Here is an 18,165-nt window from a genome sequence, read left to right on the forward strand (position 1 = left end):
CAGTGGTATCCTCTGTCGTCCCTGATTTTTGTTTTGATCTCGGAGCCATTACTCTGTAGAATGAGGGCCCAGCCGGACATCAGGTGCCTGTAGTCCGGTGACGTTCAACACAAGGTAGTGGCTTACGCTGATGACCTTATTTTCTTTCTTACATGGCTAGACATAACTATTCGCAACCTTCTCCAAGAGCTGTAATTGTATGCAGCGCTATCAAACTACAAAATAAATATACATAAATCGGAGGGTTTAAATATTAACCTGACTCCGGAGGATCTAAATCGTCTCTGCAATAATTCCCCCTTTGCCTGGGCCCAGAAAAAAATAAAATATTTGGGCATATATCTCACTTCCTCCCTGTCGGAAATATTCAAAGAGAATTTTGTCCCATGGTTGACAACTACTAGAGCCGATTTGAACCAGCAAACGTTTACGTGGTTTGACCGTAGCAGTATTCTGAAAATGATGGTCTTGCCCAGGCTGCTATACTTGTTAGAAGCCCTCCTGGTTGCTCACATTAGGTCCTTTCTCAGAGCAACCAAAGTAGAATTCTTGACTTTCATATGGGGTCATACAATGAAACATATCTCATACCGACTTCTCGCGTTATCCAAAGAGCAGGGGGGCCTAGGGTTCCCGGACCCTTTCAAATAATTCCATGCAGTACATATGTCCCACACCCTAGACTGGATCAAACATAGCTCCGAAAAATGATGGGTAGCCTTGGAACAATTTTTGTCTTCACTTCCTTTACCGACACTCCAGTGGCAAACCTCACCTCTCCTCTTGGAGGCTAAAATGTATCCCACCATAGGGACCACGGGTATAACCCTGGTTAAAACAGGCTGTTTAAGGCTGTCCCCAATCATAAGGGCTCAAGAGTACCCCCCCGGAATTGGAGGACACGAGATTACGGACGTTTCTATCCACCAATCAATTCCACATCCAGGACTTTCTGACTAGCAACAGATGGCCCTCCATTACGGAGATCCGAGGCCCTTTAGATTCATGGAGGGCTATGCAAATATGCCACTTTATTTCTACCATTAAACTGAACAAGGTGCATTCGGTAAGATCTTGCAATTTGAGCAATTACAGATACCTCCTCTTTACGCCATACGGTTTCGATGTCCCATGCTTTGATTTCCACACCTCCAGAGGATTACGTTTCCCCTTTTCTTTAAAAATGGAAAAGGGACATAGATAAATCCCTGTCTTCGGCTCAGAAAGCCCAGGTTCTCTATTTTGCACATCGGTCTTCCCTATCCAGCAGATATCAGGAATTGAGCTACAAATTGTTGACCAGATAGTATAGGACCCCAGTGCTCCTCCATAAGATCTTCCCAGAGGTTTCACCATTGTGTTGGTGTTGCCAGCAAAAGACTGGAACACTGTTACATATCTTTTGGTCATGCCCAGCTTTACAGTTCTTTTGGAAGGAGGTTAAAACGGATGATTCACAAACTTACCGATTTCACTCTGGACATGCGCCCGGAAGTTTTCCTCCTGAATCTTACTCCTCTGTCCAGATGGAGGTACAGAAAGTCCCTCCTGATCAATGCAGCCAGAGTGTGCATACCATTGAAATTAAAACAAACTACCCCTCCAACGATCGGTCAATGGATAGCAGTTGTAAAGGAGATCAATGATATGGAACGTTTGACGGCAGCCATTAAACGTAAAGAAGAACAGTTTAGTAAAACATGGTTTTATTGGCATAACTTCCAATGCACATAAGATTACGCTTCACTTCTTTCTTCACAGATTACATAGGTTCAGACCCAGTGAAAGCGGCCTAAATTGCCCCCGGCATGCTTTAAACAAGACTCCAGCCCCCTCCCCAACCACAATCTTCTTTCCCCCTTCCCTATCCCTCCCACCCATTCTCTCTCCCCTCTCTCTTTCGCTACCTTTTGCTTACCTATCTTTTATGGAAAAAGTTTTCACTCTAGAGCCCTAAACCTGCATGTTTGGTATCCTGTTTATCATTTCGAAGAGATGGCAAGGAGGTTATACAATGTCTCTTACCTAGTAACAGTCCTCTTGTCGTACTGACATTTTACTTGTCTACCCACTGCTTTGTTAGTTTTGCAGTGGGGCACTGTTTTTGTGCGATATGGGTATAACTAATGTCTATACTTTGTGCTTATAACATATGTTGATGACCCACCATGTTGGATGGATTCTTTAGCTCTGATGTTGTAACATGTATTGTGCTGAAGAGTGAAATAAAAATTTTAAATTAAACAACAAAAACAAAAAAACAAAGAAGGAACCTCGCCCTTGATTGCATAGGTCTGATAAACGAGCTTAGAATCCACCTAAAAATATTGGATTTAGAAGGTCCTTTAGGTAAAACATTGAGAATCAGACTATTTAAACAAAGCCGTAGACTTCTGGTAGATGTGAACAGCCCAAATCACCTTCTCTCTGGGATTCTTAAAAATAGGGCAAAAAGGTGGCAACACAAAATTGATTGATAATGCTGTGGATATTTCTAGTTGAGACACTGAAAAAATAAAATTATATAACGAAGAATTCAATTGCAGAGAACAGAAAAAAAAAAACAAAAAACAACAACTCAGTTCTGAATCGTTTATTATTACATTCTATTTTATAGAGGATAAGAAAGGGGTGGTTTGGTGTGTTATTATATCCAACAAATTGAATATGTAAGCAGCTATCTCTACAAGTTGTGAAACTGAAACCTCGAAATGGGAGGGGATAAAAGCATTCTTGCATAAAGTTCAGTCTACATAAAAAACGAACATTGCAAAACCATTATAAAAAATGGATGCTCTTGTACCTAAATGAACAATACAACAAATGTCTTTGTCAGGCATGAAACAGGACTGAGACCATTTTATCCTGGTGAAGAACCATAGAAGGTTCCTTCCAGGAAATCGCATCCAACTCTGGGACCCTGTGAGCTGAGGTAATAACCACCAAAAAGACAATCTTGCCCAAAAGAAGTGGCAAGGGACTCTCTCAAAAGGGAGAAGACTGCAAAACCATCAAGACCACGTTAGTGTCCCAAGGAGACAGAGAGATCACGCAAGAGGCACAATCCAAGGGACAGCCTGAACAGAAACTGTGACCAAGGAATGAAGCACAACAGGTCTCAATAAAGGGTCAAAGCCTAGACGTGTCCCCCTGATAGCAGCCAAAGCAAAGACCAGACTGGAGAAAAGCTAGAATCTACTCCACGACATACTGCCAAAGATGGAACTTACAGCAAGTGAAGTAAGCCTTCCAAGTATGATGGTACACCTTAGTAGTAGACTTTCTATTCTTGAAAAGGGTAGGAATCAGGAAGGGTAGAATCTAAAACGTCCCTGTCTCTCAGGACCTGGCCTTCAACAACCATGCTGTCAAAGCCAGTGACTGTCAGGCAGGATGGAATAATGGACCCTGAGATAGAAGATCTGGCTAAATGGAAGAACCCACAGCTTGGCTGCCAAAAGGTCTATGATGTTTGCATAAAACATACCAAAGTGACCCGGATTAGCAGAAGGTCCTCCACCTTTATCCTGTGTAACAGGCAACAAAGGAGCTGAAGTGGAGGCACAGATCAGAGAAAACTTATTCCAGAGAGTCAGCAGTGGAGAAGTTCTTATTGTGGGGAAGTTCCACCAACAACACTCAAGACATAGAATCCTTCTCATGTGGAAAGACATAGTGCCCACTTGTAAAAATGCGTTATGGAATCCTCCAAGGCATCTACTGAAGCACAGAGATCACAGAAAATCTTTCAGTAGCTGCCGAAGAGGAGAATCTTTCGGACCAGATTTTCTTAAATGGAGCATCTGCTCAGTCCAGACCTTAAGGGCTTGGCACACTCCTACATCAGGATCTGCTGCTGCTACAGAGATGCTCCGATCACAGAGCAACCTAAAGAGGCTTCAAACCTTTCATCTGTAAAATCTCTAAAGACCAGATGATCCACCAGGACTATCAAGGTCCTATTCAAATAGGAAATAGCTGGATCAACAAACTAGCAAACCCCATATTTTGTAGAATTCACCTTCCATGTGGTACCAGTGAGCAAAGTATTTTGGTGGTGGAAACACTTTCTCCTGGTGAGAACAATTAGCATACTTTATTCGCAGTAAGTGAAGATACACTGGAAAGGACTTGGGCCGCCAGGATTCGAAACCATGTAGAAGAAGATTCAGGTAGTGGCAACCTAAGGTTAGTGCAACGCATCCCACTAGGAAGCCCACTGTGGCCTTCTGTATCTGAGACCACTCTGGACCCTGAGATTACTCCTTAGAGGCTTCATCTACAGAAGGATTCCTGAACCTTGCATCTTCCACTTCTTCCTCCTCCAGGAGAGCTTCCTCTGATGCCTCATCCTCCAGCAAAAAGGAAGGAGTGGAAGGACAATGTATTGTAGGTGTTTCAAGCTAGTACAAACTCCTGAAAGCGGATCTCGCAGTCCAGAAATGGCTGCAGCAAATTTCTCACTTGACACAAAGGAAGAGAAGGATTGTGGCCCTTAAACAGTGGTGATACTAGATTAGGGCAGGGATTCAGAGCTAATTTGACCCATAGGGGAGACACTGCAGGGTAAACTTTGCAGGGGGACTTCCCTACCTGATGAAGGAATTTGGGAGCCTCAACTGTCCTCCTCCCCACCTCTCTGCCAGTGGGATGCCATGGTTTGCTGAGGGATGACAGGCCTCTAACCAAAAAGGGAGCCACCACTCAGCTGAAGTCAGCTCAGTTAGTGGTCATGGGAAGGCAAGATGGCTGAGCTATCAGGTGGATACTGTTGAGTTATGTGAGTAAGGAATCCCTACAGAAGTGAATAGAACACAAAATAGACATCTGGCCCACCCCTTTAAACACTACCACAGCTTGTATATCATCCCATTGGAAAACAAAAAAAAACAACACATGCCCTGATGCAATCCTGTGCTCTAAAGCACCACACATATAGGGAACAATGTAAGGAGGGCTTAACACACCTCCACAGACACTTACCAGTCTGCGCTGCAGACTAGTAGGCCAAAATGTCACCCATCATGGCAGACACACCTCCAAAGGCCTACAGTGACTCAACTTCCCTCTAGGTGGTTCACTACCTTTGACCTATACAGCACCCTGCCAGCGAAATCACTGGGTACGCTGTACATGAGAGGTCAATCCAGTACTATAGCGAACATTACAGGCAGCTCCCACTCTTGTATGCGGGGTCTGGGTACAGTGGTGTTTAGCCTCCTGGCCATGTGACTGATCCAAACAGGGTCTCACCTTTGTCCATACAAGGTCTAAGGAGTAGGTGCAGAGATGTAGGAACAAAATAGAAAGTCTCAGGGAAGCATCCATCACCTTCAGACACCACAAAACTGAGGCTCAGCGGAGATGGGAGGGGTTATGCCTGGGCAGTGATTCATAATTTTTTTTTCTGACCACTCTATTCGTCTGAAAGTGGCAGAATAACCCATGTAAAAATTACTATTAACTCTTCTATGGCCTGTGATGTACAATACAGAAATACATTGTTGGTTAAAGTTAAGTTGTGTTATGCACTAACCAGCTGTTGCCTGAATCTTTTTGCAGTCCAGCATTGGATCTTCTTGGATCTCCAGTAGACTCCGTAGAGCCTTTTGAACTTTGTCAACTTGTACTTGGTGCTCTGCAAGATCACACTGCATGTTCTGAGAAGAACAAAAGCACATAATACAATAAAGTAAACCATCTCAAGACAGAATCCCAATGTATGTAAACTATGGTTTAAAAAATAATTCTATTCAAGTTTGTATTCTTAACTTTAAAAAAAAAAAAAAAAAAAAAAAAGTACTATGGTTCTATGGTGCCAAATTCCATTTTTATTTACCGTATATACTCGAGTATAAGCCGAGTTTTTCAGCACATTTTTTGTGCTGAAAAACGGCCCCCTCGGCTTATACTCGAGTCAACATCTGCAGATAGTGGGGGGCGCGTACAGGGGTGGGCAGAGGGCTGCTGTCTCTTACCTGGCTCTAGTCCCACGATGATCCATCCAGGAAGCGCTGCTCCTTCCGTCACTCCGGCCACTCCCTCACTCCTGCCGCTCGGCTCTGCCTCCTCACCGGTGATTGGCCGCCAGAACTGTAGCTCAGGAAAGGTACACAGGCGGCCAATCACGGGCGAGGAGGCGGAGCCGAGCGGACCCGCGAAAATCGAGTGAGGGAAAAGCCGGTAAGTGTGCAGTGCAGAGGTGCTGCTGCAACCACATATGCTGGCTGCAGCAGCACCATACTGCAACAGGGGTCAGCAAGTGTCATTGGTGTCAGTGGGAGGAATAGTGCCGCATCATTGGTGTCACTGATACTAACGACGGGGCATTATTCCTCCCACTGACACCAACGATGGGGCACTATTCCTCCCACTGACACCAATGATGGGGCACTATTCCTCCCACTGACACCAACGATGGGGCACTATTCCTCCCACTGACACCAACGATGGGGCACTATTCCTTCCAGTGATACCAATGATGGGGCACTATTCCTCCCACTGACACCAATGATGGGGCACTATTCCTCCCACTGACACCAATGATGGGGCACTATTCCTCCCACTGATACTAATGATGGGGCATTATTCCTCCCACTGACACCAATGATGGGGCACTATTCCTCCCACTGACACCAATGATGGGACACTATTCCTCCCACTGACACCAATGATGGGGCACTATTCCTCCCACTGATACCAATGATGGGGCATTATTCCTCCCACTGACACCGATGGGGCACTATTCCTCCCAGTGATACCAATGATGGGGCACTATTCCTCCCACTGACACCAATTTTTTACATTGACTAGTAGGTGCCTCATTTCCCACCCTCGGCTTATACTCGAGTCAATAGTTTTTCCCAGTTTTTTGTGGTAAAATTAGGTACCTTGGCTTATATTCGGGTTGGCTTATACTCGAGTATATACGGGTATTTATTTTTTTAATTAAGGGGTTATGGACTATGAACTATGGAATTTGCAGTGTGCAAATAGCAGGGTACATGCCCTCAACTTATTTGACTTGTTAGTTTCAAATAAACGGAGGGGGAAAAGGAGAGGTTCGGGAGCTCACAGAGGACCTTACAAGGAAGCAGAAAAACACAAAGTATTTTGTTAAAAAAATACACCCTGGGCCAATAAGTAGTGGATGTGTATGAATTATTTTTTGAGAATAAGGATATTATTTAGTGTCAATCTAACAACTGTAATAAGATATACTTACCTTGGCCTTGTCTAGCTGGGCCTGTAAATCTACTGGATTAGATGCTACTGGTTCAGAAAGCATCTTCTCCACAGTTAATTCCGTGTTTTGCAGCCAGGCTAAAGCTGCATCAGAGCCCTCCTGGAACTGCTGGTACCGGTTCAACAAAGAATTCAAGTGAGTTCCAAGTTTGGAGCACTGTGACAACACAAAGACACAAGAAAGTGCACAATTAAAAAAAAGAACATAAGCATATGTATAGTACAATCACGGACAACATGACCGCTTAAAGTAAAAGTCCCGTATAACAAAAATAAATGCAAGGGTGGCAAACTGTTCTTAGCACACTAAATACTGATACGACTATAGCCAGTACTAAACATGGGTTTACCTTGGAATGCAAGGCACTGTATCTCTTAGAGGCATCCTCAAGTTTGCTTTTCACCAAAGCTGCTGCCACTCCCACCTCTTCACTGGACTGCTCAAGAGCTGCTTTTTCTGCTTCAATTGCTTTCTGTCCAGCAATAGTAATATAGCGCAGGTCTCCTTTGTGAGAGATCACATCTTCTGAATAGTCTGCTTGCTGCTGAAGCAAATTACGCAAGGCTTCACAGTCGGCCTCACCCTTCTGCATCTTATCTAACTCCTCTTCACTTTGTTGAAGCCATGTCTCAAACTCTCCATGATCATGAATGAAATTTTGCAGGTCATCTCGCAGTCCTTGTGCATGCTTCAGTTGTAACTGTGCCTGGGACAAAGAGGCAGCATATTCCTCCTTCAAGCGTGCAAGTTGGTTTTGCAAGCGCTCACGCTCTTCTGGGGGCAAAGTGCTTCCATGTTTATCCAAGAAATCTTGCGCTGATTGTATGGTCAGGATGAAGTTCTGCTGCTGGCCTAACATTTCTTGGTGGTGGACCTAAAATACAAAATGCAACTGGCGTTTATATTGAATTATAAATGTTGCAACATGTATAAGGTTATTAAACTACCGCCCCCTCTAAATGTCAGACATGGACCAACCATCAGCCTTCTCGGAGAGGATCAGCAGACAGATTTCCCCACGCGGCAAGCAGACTCCTGGCAGAGTGCTCCCTGTGTGGAAGGGACCTAACACTTTATTCAAAACTGGGAATTTATGTAGACATATTTTCACACATTGAAAAATATTTCAGTTACTAGCAGACTGGGGGTTTCAAATCTTAGTCCTTATCCCAGCTGTGCTGCAACAGGGAAGGGTAAACATCCTGTAGAGAACATGGAGGACAAGAGTAGGAATATAATTTGGCACTAAAAAAGTAGAAGGCGAAGTCTCAGATGCTATTTAATTAGCTTATTTGATGACCCAAGAACTATTCAGAAATTAAGTTATGTGTAATAAAATGGAATGACACAGGAAAAACTATTGAACACGCTAACTGAAATTGATTTAACACTTCGGATAAAATCCACTGTTGTTAATGACCGCTTCAAGACGCCTCCTATATGGAGAAACTAGTCGCATGCATTGCTCAGGTGTGCTTTTGGCACATTCTTCCTCACAATCTTCAAATCCTGAAGGTTCCGTGGGCCTCTTCTATGAACTCTGATCTTTAGTTCTTTCCATAGATTTTCTATTGGATTCAGACCTGGTGAATGGCTGGGCCATTATAGCAGCTTTATTGTCTTTCTTTGAAACCAATTGAGTTTCCTTAGCTTTGTGTTTGGGATCATTGTCTTGCTGAAATGTCCACCCTCTTTTCATCATCATCGTCCTGGTAGGTGGCAGCAGATCTTTATCAAGAATGTCTTGGTACATTTTTCTATTCATCCTTCCTTCAATGAAATTAAGTTTGCCAGTTCCATATTCTGAAAAACAGCTCCACACCATGATGTTCCCACCTCCAAACTTCACGGTTAGTATGGTGTTTTTGGGATGATGTGCAGTGCCATTTGACCTCCAAACATGGTGTGTGTTATCCAAAGAGTTCAATTTTGGTATCATCTATATTCTTCCAGTATTTCACAGGTTTGTCTAAATGTTGTACAGAAAATTTTAAATGAGCTTCAACATGCTTTTTCTTCAGCAATGGAGTCTTGCATTGTGAGCCTGCATACAGTTCACAGCGGTTGAGTGCATGACTTATTGTTTTCTTTGAAACAATTGTACCTGCTAATTCCAGGTCTTTCTGAAGCTCTCAAGTGGTCTTTGGCTCTTGGATAACTCTTCTGATGATTATTTTCACTCTGTCAGAAATCTTGCGAGGAGCACCTGGTCGTGGTCGATTTATGGTAAAATTATGTTGTTTCCACTTCCAGATTATGGCCCCAACAGTGCTCACTGGAACATTCAGAAGTTTAGAAATCCTTCTGTAACCGTCATCAAAATGTTTTGCTGCAATAAGGTTGCGGAGGTCTTGAGAGCCCTTTGCGGTTACTCATCATGAGATGCTTATTTACACTGACAAGGGGCAGGATTGCTTTCTAATTACTGATAGATGTCAGCTGGTGTCTTGGCTTTCCATGCCTTTTTGCACCTCCCTTTCTTCATGTGTTCAATATTTTTTCGCTGTGTCATTCCATTTAATTACACATAACTCAATTTCTGAACTCATTTGTTTTGGTTTCTTTGTATGGATTACATGGGTTGTTACTGACATGAGGTGCAAATTTCATGTCAATAGCACCTTTAGAAATATATTTACTGAGAGAAATGGTGATGTGTTCAATACGTGTGTGTGGCCATTTAATTGTACGCACCATATGATCATATAATCTTCCCTTACCCACCTTTCTCTTCTCATAGAGGTTATTGATGATATCAATGGCATCTCCCATGGTAGGACATTTATCTGATAACTCATTACAACCAGAAACCCTTCCATCAGGGATGCTACCTTTCTGCAGGCTACTTTTAGATGGCACAACAGGAAGCACCTGGCACAGAAGACTCTCAATCTTTCCCAGGTTTTGTTGCAGCTCCTCTGCAGTCTTAGACTTTAAGAAAAAAAATAGAAAACATTAAGATTTTATGAAACCCAAATACAGCAGACAAAACATGTAGGAGGCAAAAATGTAACCCAAAACAATTAATGCACTTGCATAAGCTCATTACCTTCTTGGTCTCCTCTAAAATGGCTGTGCTCACTGCAGACTCCAACTGCCTCTCTGTCTCCCCTGTTTTCTGCAAAAGGTACTGATATTGTTCTTTAGCCTTCTGGAGTTTTTTCTTAAACACTTCAAGATCTTTAGGGTCCATCTTGTTCTTGTTTTCCTCAAAGAAGTCCTCTGCAGCTTTAATGATACCGGCAAACTTGTTTGCTTTAGTTTGCACATCATTGTGGAGCTCCTGGTAAAGGGAAACAAATTTTCAGTGATATTCTACTGAACTATGTTTTAGGAAGCATCTGAAATCAAGGATCAGTCACATTCATACATATAAGCTCCATTAAGATCAGGAATAAAAATTGAACAACTGCAAGGAGAGATACGAAAAAAAATGACACACAAAGTGAAACTGGTATTTAAAGCCTAAGCTCCTTAAAAAAAAGGGACAAGACTTATTATCAGCCTGATGTCTTCCTGGTGCTGTGGCTCCTCATTTAGTTGAATTCTTTCTTCTACCTCCCCCCCACTGCTACCACTACCAATGCAGCAGGGGATGAGGGACAGGCTAAGGGACCTGACATTTGCTCTCCTCAAGAGTGCAAACTATGTCCACTCTTTCTGCCATCCGCCTCCATTTATAGAAGCTGTACTACAGCTTATAAAAATATAAAACTATCTCTGAAAGGAGGAGGCAGACCTTTCATTTATCCACCTGATCTACATTCAGAATGTATTATTTATTTATTGACTAAGTTTGGGCTTTAACCGCTTGCCGCCTGCCATGTACTGCAGCAGAGCGGAAGCTACAGCCAAAGCGACGTACCTGTACATCGCTCTGGCTGTACCAACACAGGGGGGCGCGCAGTGCTCCCCCCTCGTGACTGCTGTGTTCAGCGGACCCAACTGACTGAAGATCCCAGTGAGCGGGACCCGGTGATCATGTGATCGCTATGCGATCACATGATCACAATGTAAGCAAAGCTGTTATGAATCAATCTCGTTCATAACAGCTCTGCTCTTCTTCCTAGCGAGCTGCGATTGGCCCACCGCTGTCACATGATACATGGAGCCAATCACAGCACCCTGTACCATGTGACCAACTCCAGCCAATCACAGATCATTTTCCTGAGCTGTCAAACCTTAACTCATTATGCACTGGCTTCTCAATCTATTTCAGTTGTGCCACTTGGTACACCCAGTGACCCGCAAACTTAAATCCTTTTCTGAGATTCAAAAAGCTACCCGTCTGTCATCTCACCATGTTTATGTTTATCTACAGATACGTCACTTTTTTTTCATCTAAAGCCTCCTCTCTAACCCTTGAGAAGCTTACTCCCTTTGAATGCATCTGCATTCAGGGTCCGTACCAATGGGGCATGTTTTCCTCTACTTATAAACTGCTTCAAGACGCCTGCCCCCTTACTATTGATACGCACCTCTATATGCGCAAATGGCCCCAAATCTTCAGTGATATTGCCTGAATCAATGGAGTAGGATTTGGGAGGCTGTCTCCAGATCTTCTATGTGTTGTAGTATATAAACAAAACACTTACTGATGTTTTGGTATAGGACTCCTGAGGTTCTCCATGCTTGCAAACCAAACGCTTCTCCTGCCTGCTTGCGATGTGGCGAGGAAACTTGCACTCTCTACCACATTTTTTGTATTTGCCAACACATTGCACCTTTTTAGAGAGAGGTCTTTAACCTTTTGCAACTCCTCATAAAGGCTCCTGTCGTATTTGAGCCCATCCATTTTCTATTGGGCCTACCTTTTGCAGGCCTCTCCAAATTTGCCAGGAAACTATCCTCCCATGTTTTAACAGCAGCCAGGAGAACCATTCCCATGCATTGGCTTTCTACTACGCACCTCACCACGATCAGAATGAGAGAAAAGGTTATAGCAGAAATGATAGCTAATTCACTGTTATGTACTGACATTGTATGTACCTATATACCTCTCATCAATGAGCCTCTTTCTTTCTTTGTTTTTTATTGCTTATTTCACGATTTATGCAACTCCGTTTGTTGTAAACATTTTGAACACCAATAAAAAGTAAATTATAAAAAAAAAAAAAAAACTTAACTCATTCATGACAGTTCATGAATGAGTTAGGTTCATGACAGCAAGCTTTGCATTGCAGGAGAAATGATCTTTATTTCTCCTGCAAAGCAAAGTGTAAAAAAAAAAAAAATTCATAATTACACCCCCCCACGGTAGTACAATGTGACTATGGCAACATTTGTACTATTCTGATAAAAGTATTAAAAAAAAAAAATAATAATAATAATAATAATAAAATGTAAAAAAAAAAAAGTAATCAAATGCCATATTAAGAATTTTTTTTAAACATTTTGTTTAAGAATTTTTTGTTTCATTTTTCTAACTACTTGGCATTTTGCGGGCAAGCAGCAGCTCTTGCCAAAGCGATGTAAACTTGCTTCATTTCCTATTTTGGGGTGTGAACGCACCTGTGCCCCCTTGCTAGACCCCCCTCCCTCCCGTTGGTCCAGGGAGAGAAGAAAGAACATGGCACCGGGTAAAAGCACTACATTTTACACACACACACACACACACACACACACACACACACACACATTAGCACATTTAACCCTTTGATCACCCTGTCACCCAACCAGTGCCATTAGTACAGTGTCAGTATATAGAATTTTTAATTGATCACTGTATTACTGCCACTGGTGACGTCAGATAGCATCAGGGTCAGTAAGCGCCCCTCCCAGCCATTTGTAAATTGGGAAATCATCTCATCACACCGATCTTGGTGAGATTAGATAATGTAAGGGCAGAGGAGATATCTAGAGTCGGATAGACCCCAGATTTCTCAAAAAAGAATATATGACAATGCCCATTGAAGTTGTAGGGGATATTTGCATTCCTTGTGAAAGCATTAAAAGTGATAAAAAAAAAAAAAATTAAAAAGGGACAGTGTAAAAATAATAAAAAAAACAAAAAAACAAAAAAAACCCCCCCCAAAAAAAAGCACCCTCGCCTCCCCATGCGTGCGTTGACCTGTGCCGGTATGTAAACAGTGGTTGCACCATGCATGTGAGGTATCACTATGAACGTCAGATCAAGCGCAGTAATTCTAGCACTAGAACTCCTCTGTAAATCTAAAATGGTAGCTTGGAAAGGCTTTTAAAGCATTGCCTATGGATATTAAAAATGTATGCAGTTTGTCGCCATTGCAGGGGCATGTTTGGTATCTATTTACTCGGCATACCATCATCTTTTATATTTTCCCAAATAATTGGCCAACATATTGTGCTTTTGTGCATTAAAAGTAAAAAAAAAGTGCATTTTTTAAAAAACTTTTTAAAAGTTTGAAAAATCGCTGTGGAAATACTGTGTGACGCAAAAAATGTCAACACCCACCATTTTATTCTGTAGGGCCTCTGCTTCAAAAAAAAAAATAATGTTTAGGGGTTCAAAGTATTTTTCTAGCAAAAAAAATGTTTTTTCATGTAAACAAAAAGTGTCAGAAAATGCTTGGTCTTCAAGAGTAGGTGATGTGTGGCATAAGCTTCTAATGTTTGCCCTGAAATGTCAGGATAGAAGCAACCCTCCAAATGACCCCTTTTTGGAAAGTAAACACTCCAATGTATTTGCTAAGTGGCATGGTGAGTATGCTGAAGATCTCATTTGTTGCCACGTTTTTGGAAAATGAAGAAAATTAAAAAAAATTTTTTTTCCTTCCTCTTTTTCAAAACCCGGTGACAAAAACGATATCTGTAAAATACTCACCATGCCACTTATCAAATTCCTTGGGGTGTCTACTTTCCAAAAAGGGGTAATTTGAAGGGGTGTTTGTACTATCCTGGCATTTTAGAGTCCCGGAAACTGTGATAGGTAGTGGGGGAAGTGATATGAGGAAATATGCCCTTCTTAAGCCTGGTGGTTTATACTGCATTGGCATTTTAGCACCTCAAGAAATGTGATAGGCAGTCAGAAAGTAAAAGATACGTAAATTTCAATATATATACCATAGTTTGTATATTATTGGGTTTTTTTATTCCAAATTTTTGGTCTTTTTCTGTTTATAGTGCAAAAGTAAAAACCACAGAGGTGATCAAATACCATCAAAGGAAATCTTTATTTGTGTAGAAAAAAGGACATAAATTTTATTTGGGTACAGCAATGCACGACCGCGCAATTACCAGGGGAAATAGCACAGTGTTGCACAGCAAAAAATGGCCTGGTCAGGAAAGGGGGTAAATCCTCTGGAGGGAAAGTTGTTAAAAAGAAGGAAACTGGGAAGAAAGGAAGAAGGTGATTGCTTATAGGTAGGCGAGTATTCTAATGGTTTATGTGACAGAAAGTATGTAAATTGGTTTAAGAAAAAATATATTTTTATACTGTATATATAAATAATATGGCTTGGCCTTCACTTAAATTCTCTAACACAATCACAAATCACTAGTGTGAGAAGGAAAAAAAAGGAGACTGCAGTAAGTAATGGCAATCATAAACTACCTCTAACCAAATTAACACGTTAAACTAAAATCCTATAAGTAGCTACAGTGCCTTGAAAAAGTATTCATACCCCTTGAAATTTTCTCTAAAGGCTTCATAGAACAGCTGTATTTATACTGAAGGCAATTGGTTCCACTAGATTTTAGGGGTATCAGAATAAAGTGGCCGAATACAAATGCATGCCACACTTTTCAGATATTTGTAAAAAATTTTGAAAACCATTTATCATTTTCCTTCCACTTCACAATTATGTGCCACTTTGTGTTAGTCTATCACACAAAATCCCAATAAAACACATTTACGTTCTTAGTTGTAACATGACAAAATGTGGGAAATTTCAAGGGGTATGAATACATTTTCAAAGCATTGTATATACCTTACTGACTCTTTTTTTTTTTTTAAACAGTTTTTTGTATTTTAATACTAAACAATCCTAATTGTGAACCCTATGCCAATTTTAAAGTCACTAATCAAAATTAGAAGAATAAAATGATACAGAAGGCTGTGTTAAAGCGAGTTCTACTCACTCTGTAAAAAAAATAAAAGTCAGCAGCTACAGAAACTGTAGCTGGTGAGTTTTAAAAAACAGCCATTCACCTCTCCCTCGGTCCCGCGTTGCCCCCGCCACAGCCCATTTCACCGGCCGTCCTGTATTCCAGGTGCCGGCATCTTCAGTGTGGGCACCCGGCTGTGACAGCTTGCAGCTTCACAGACAGGTGCCCACTGCGCATGCGCAAGTAGCGCTGCGTTTCCTGAATGGCTCGTCTTCTAGGACCTGTCACGTGTCCCACAAGACTTCAGGAAGGAAGGGTAGGAGGACAACTTCCGTTTCTGATCGCCTAGGCAATCGCAGCGAAAATGGGAGCAGGTACCTGTCAAAATCGGGTACCCGTCGCTCCCCCACCCCCCAAAGGTGCCAATCCTTCATGGGGAGCGGGAGCCCAATCTTTAAAGCGGAACTTCCCCTTTAGGGTGGAACTCCACTTTAATGTGTAACCTAATTTATCTTAATATTTTGAGATTAGGGAACTGTATAGACTGTCACCATACCTGCATGCTTTTATACTGATCCTGAAGGCTGGATACATCATGTGATCTTGGTCTTCCCTGGTGCTCCTGCACAGCCTTTTCTGTTAACTCTGCCCATGAGCTCAGTTCGTCTAGTCCCTGAGAACAAGTCAACTGCTGCTCCTTTAGTGTCTAAAATAAAGGAAATCTTTTAATGTATTCATGTCCTCACAGACCAGCAAGGAAGCACAGAGGTGGAAGCACAGACCTCATAATTTCCAGATTTAAAGTAAATTTCTTTACAAATGTTACTAGTGATAAAAAAAAAAAAAAACACACCAAAAAGGTTTTAGGTGACAAAATGTGTGACTTAATTGTATGAGGTGATGGTTATCTGGAGTTATGATGGTCCAGTGCCTGCTCCTCAGTACAAGAGTCCCTGCCTGCTAGATGAGCACGATGTGTCCTTTCATAAATTACAAACATATCCTAGTAACAATTATTTTCATATGGGTAGAGCATTTGGTTCTGAATTTAGAGGACATGCCAAATTCAGGCTCATTGCAGCCTGGGAGAGAAATCCTTCACTGTTATAGGATACAAACCTAAAAAAGCAAAGCAAACAAGAAGTTAAATACAGACACAAAACAAAAAGAATGTAGACAATGTTAATACAAACATTAAAAGCGCTGACAGTATTCTTACTGGCAGTTATTGGCAAAGGGCTAAGACTTTACTGTGAATTAGGAAATGGTTACGGACATTTGGTTTCTTGACCAATATTTTTTAAAAACCACATAATTCCTTATTTGAAAAAGAGATAAAGAGGGTAGGAATGCAAATATGGCTTTACAAAAAATGTGCAGTTTTCTACAAACATTTCCCAGAACCAAAGGGGGCAAATCACACTGCACTATGGACAGATGAGCAACTGTGCTAAAACGTGGTTCTAAAACATTAAGTTTTTTTACTTTAATTCATTCTCTGCATTGATGTGGTAGTTAAAGTGGAGTTCCAGTCAGTTTTTTGCTCATTAAAAGTCAGCAGCTACAAAAACTGTAGCTTCTGACTTTTAATAAACACACACTCACCTGTCCCAGGGTCCAGCAATTTGCTCACCCGTGCATCACAACTGTGGGCACCAGACTGTGACATCTTGTGACTTCACAGCCAGGTGCCCACTGTGCATGCGCGAGACACACTGCACATTCTCATTGGTCCGGCAGTCTTCTGGGACCTGTGAAGGTTCCCAAGAGACTGCGGGAGGAAGGAGGGGGCCTAACTTCTGGCTCACTTCACCACGGCGAACTGACCTGGAAATGGGAGCAGGCACGTGCCAAATACATGAATCCGCTCCCCCCCTCCCCCCCAAAAAAGTGCCAAAATATGGCAGAGGAAGGGGGAGGGTGGGGGCAAATAAGCGGAGCTTCCGCTTTTGAGTGGTACTCCACTTTAAGTGATTAAAAAATACTAGTACATTATGCTTGAGCCGTATGAAAGACTTACTTACAAAACTGATCCCTCCAGCGGCGTGCTGTCGTAGCTATCAGGGATTCCATTTTCACCTGGTCTTTCTTCCGGGTTCGTGGGCTCCAGCCGTCGAATAGCTGAACCTCAATGACATCACTCCCATGCAGTGCACATGTGCCCGTCACGTCACTGACTGCTAAAGATGTGAATATCTCCTAAACAGTGCACGTTTAGGAGATATTCACTGTACCTACAGGTAATCTTTATTATAAGCTTACTTGCAGGTACAACTGACCAAGTGGTGTTTACTACCAATTTAAGGGAAAAAAAACAAAAAAAAGATACCTTCAGTATGCAGCTCCCCCCCCAGCCCCCCCCCCCTCAAATACTCCCCTGGGCCCCCATCTCGATACAGCGATGTGCACAGAGGCTCTCTCCCTCCATACTTGCTCAGAGATACTAATGGAAGCAATTGGCCCCCACTTCTGTCAATTACAGAAAGTGACGAGGAGAAGGCAGTCGAGCTGTGCTATGGGTCTCATTGACAAAACAGAGCCAGCTCAGGAGCAAGCATGCACAAGTGCCCCCATAAGCAAGTGGATTTCTATGGGCACACTAGGTGTTAAACCAGAAGCACCAGCGGGGGACCTGAGAAAAGGAGGATTGGGGCTGCTTTTCTGCAAAACTATTGCACAGAGCAGGTAAGTATGACATGTTTATTTAAAAGAAAAACAAAAATGAACGTTTACAATCACAGTTGAATTGAACTTAAATTTCTTAATGTAGAGACTGGTGGATTGCATTTGAATATCAGTCTTTTTATTGCACCAAAAGAATTATTTTCTTTTTTTTTTTTTTATAAAATGTAAATTCTGAAAAAACATCACTAACTGGTGTGCAGAATAACAAG

At 42.1% G+C, this 18,165-nt stretch overlaps 1 protein-coding gene across 19 annotated transcripts in view; it reads right to left on the reverse strand.

Moving 5' to 3' along the window:
- Positions 1 to 18,165, reverse strand: part of MACF1 (microtubule actin crosslinking factor 1) — a 402,996-nt gene that overhangs the window by 153,641 nt on the left and 231,190 nt on the right. For all 19 annotated transcript variants that reach the window (XM_089676708.1, XM_089676721.1, XM_089676720.1 and 16 more), the window contains 6 exons: positions 15,828 to 15,977; positions 10,296 to 10,529; positions 9,971 to 10,177; positions 7,596 to 8,120; positions 7,226 to 7,402; positions 5,537 to 5,660 (listed from right to left, as the gene is read on the reverse strand). In XM_089676708.1, coding sequence (XP_089532834.1) covers positions 5,537 to 5,660; positions 7,226 to 7,402; positions 7,596 to 8,120; positions 9,971 to 10,177; positions 10,296 to 10,529; positions 15,828 to 15,977 — 1,417 coding nt within the window. The remainder of the gene's footprint in view (positions 1 to 5,536; positions 5,661 to 7,225; positions 7,403 to 7,595; positions 8,121 to 9,970; positions 10,178 to 10,295; positions 10,530 to 15,827; positions 15,978 to 18,165) is intronic.

This window comes from Staurois parvus, unplaced genomic scaffold (assembly GCF_062004578.1).
Source record: "Staurois parvus isolate SC_StPar_1 unplaced genomic scaffold, SC_StPar_1.0 ptg000172l, whole genome shotgun sequence".
NCBI lineage: Eukaryota > Metazoa > Chordata > Amphibia > Anura > Ranidae > Staurois > Staurois parvus.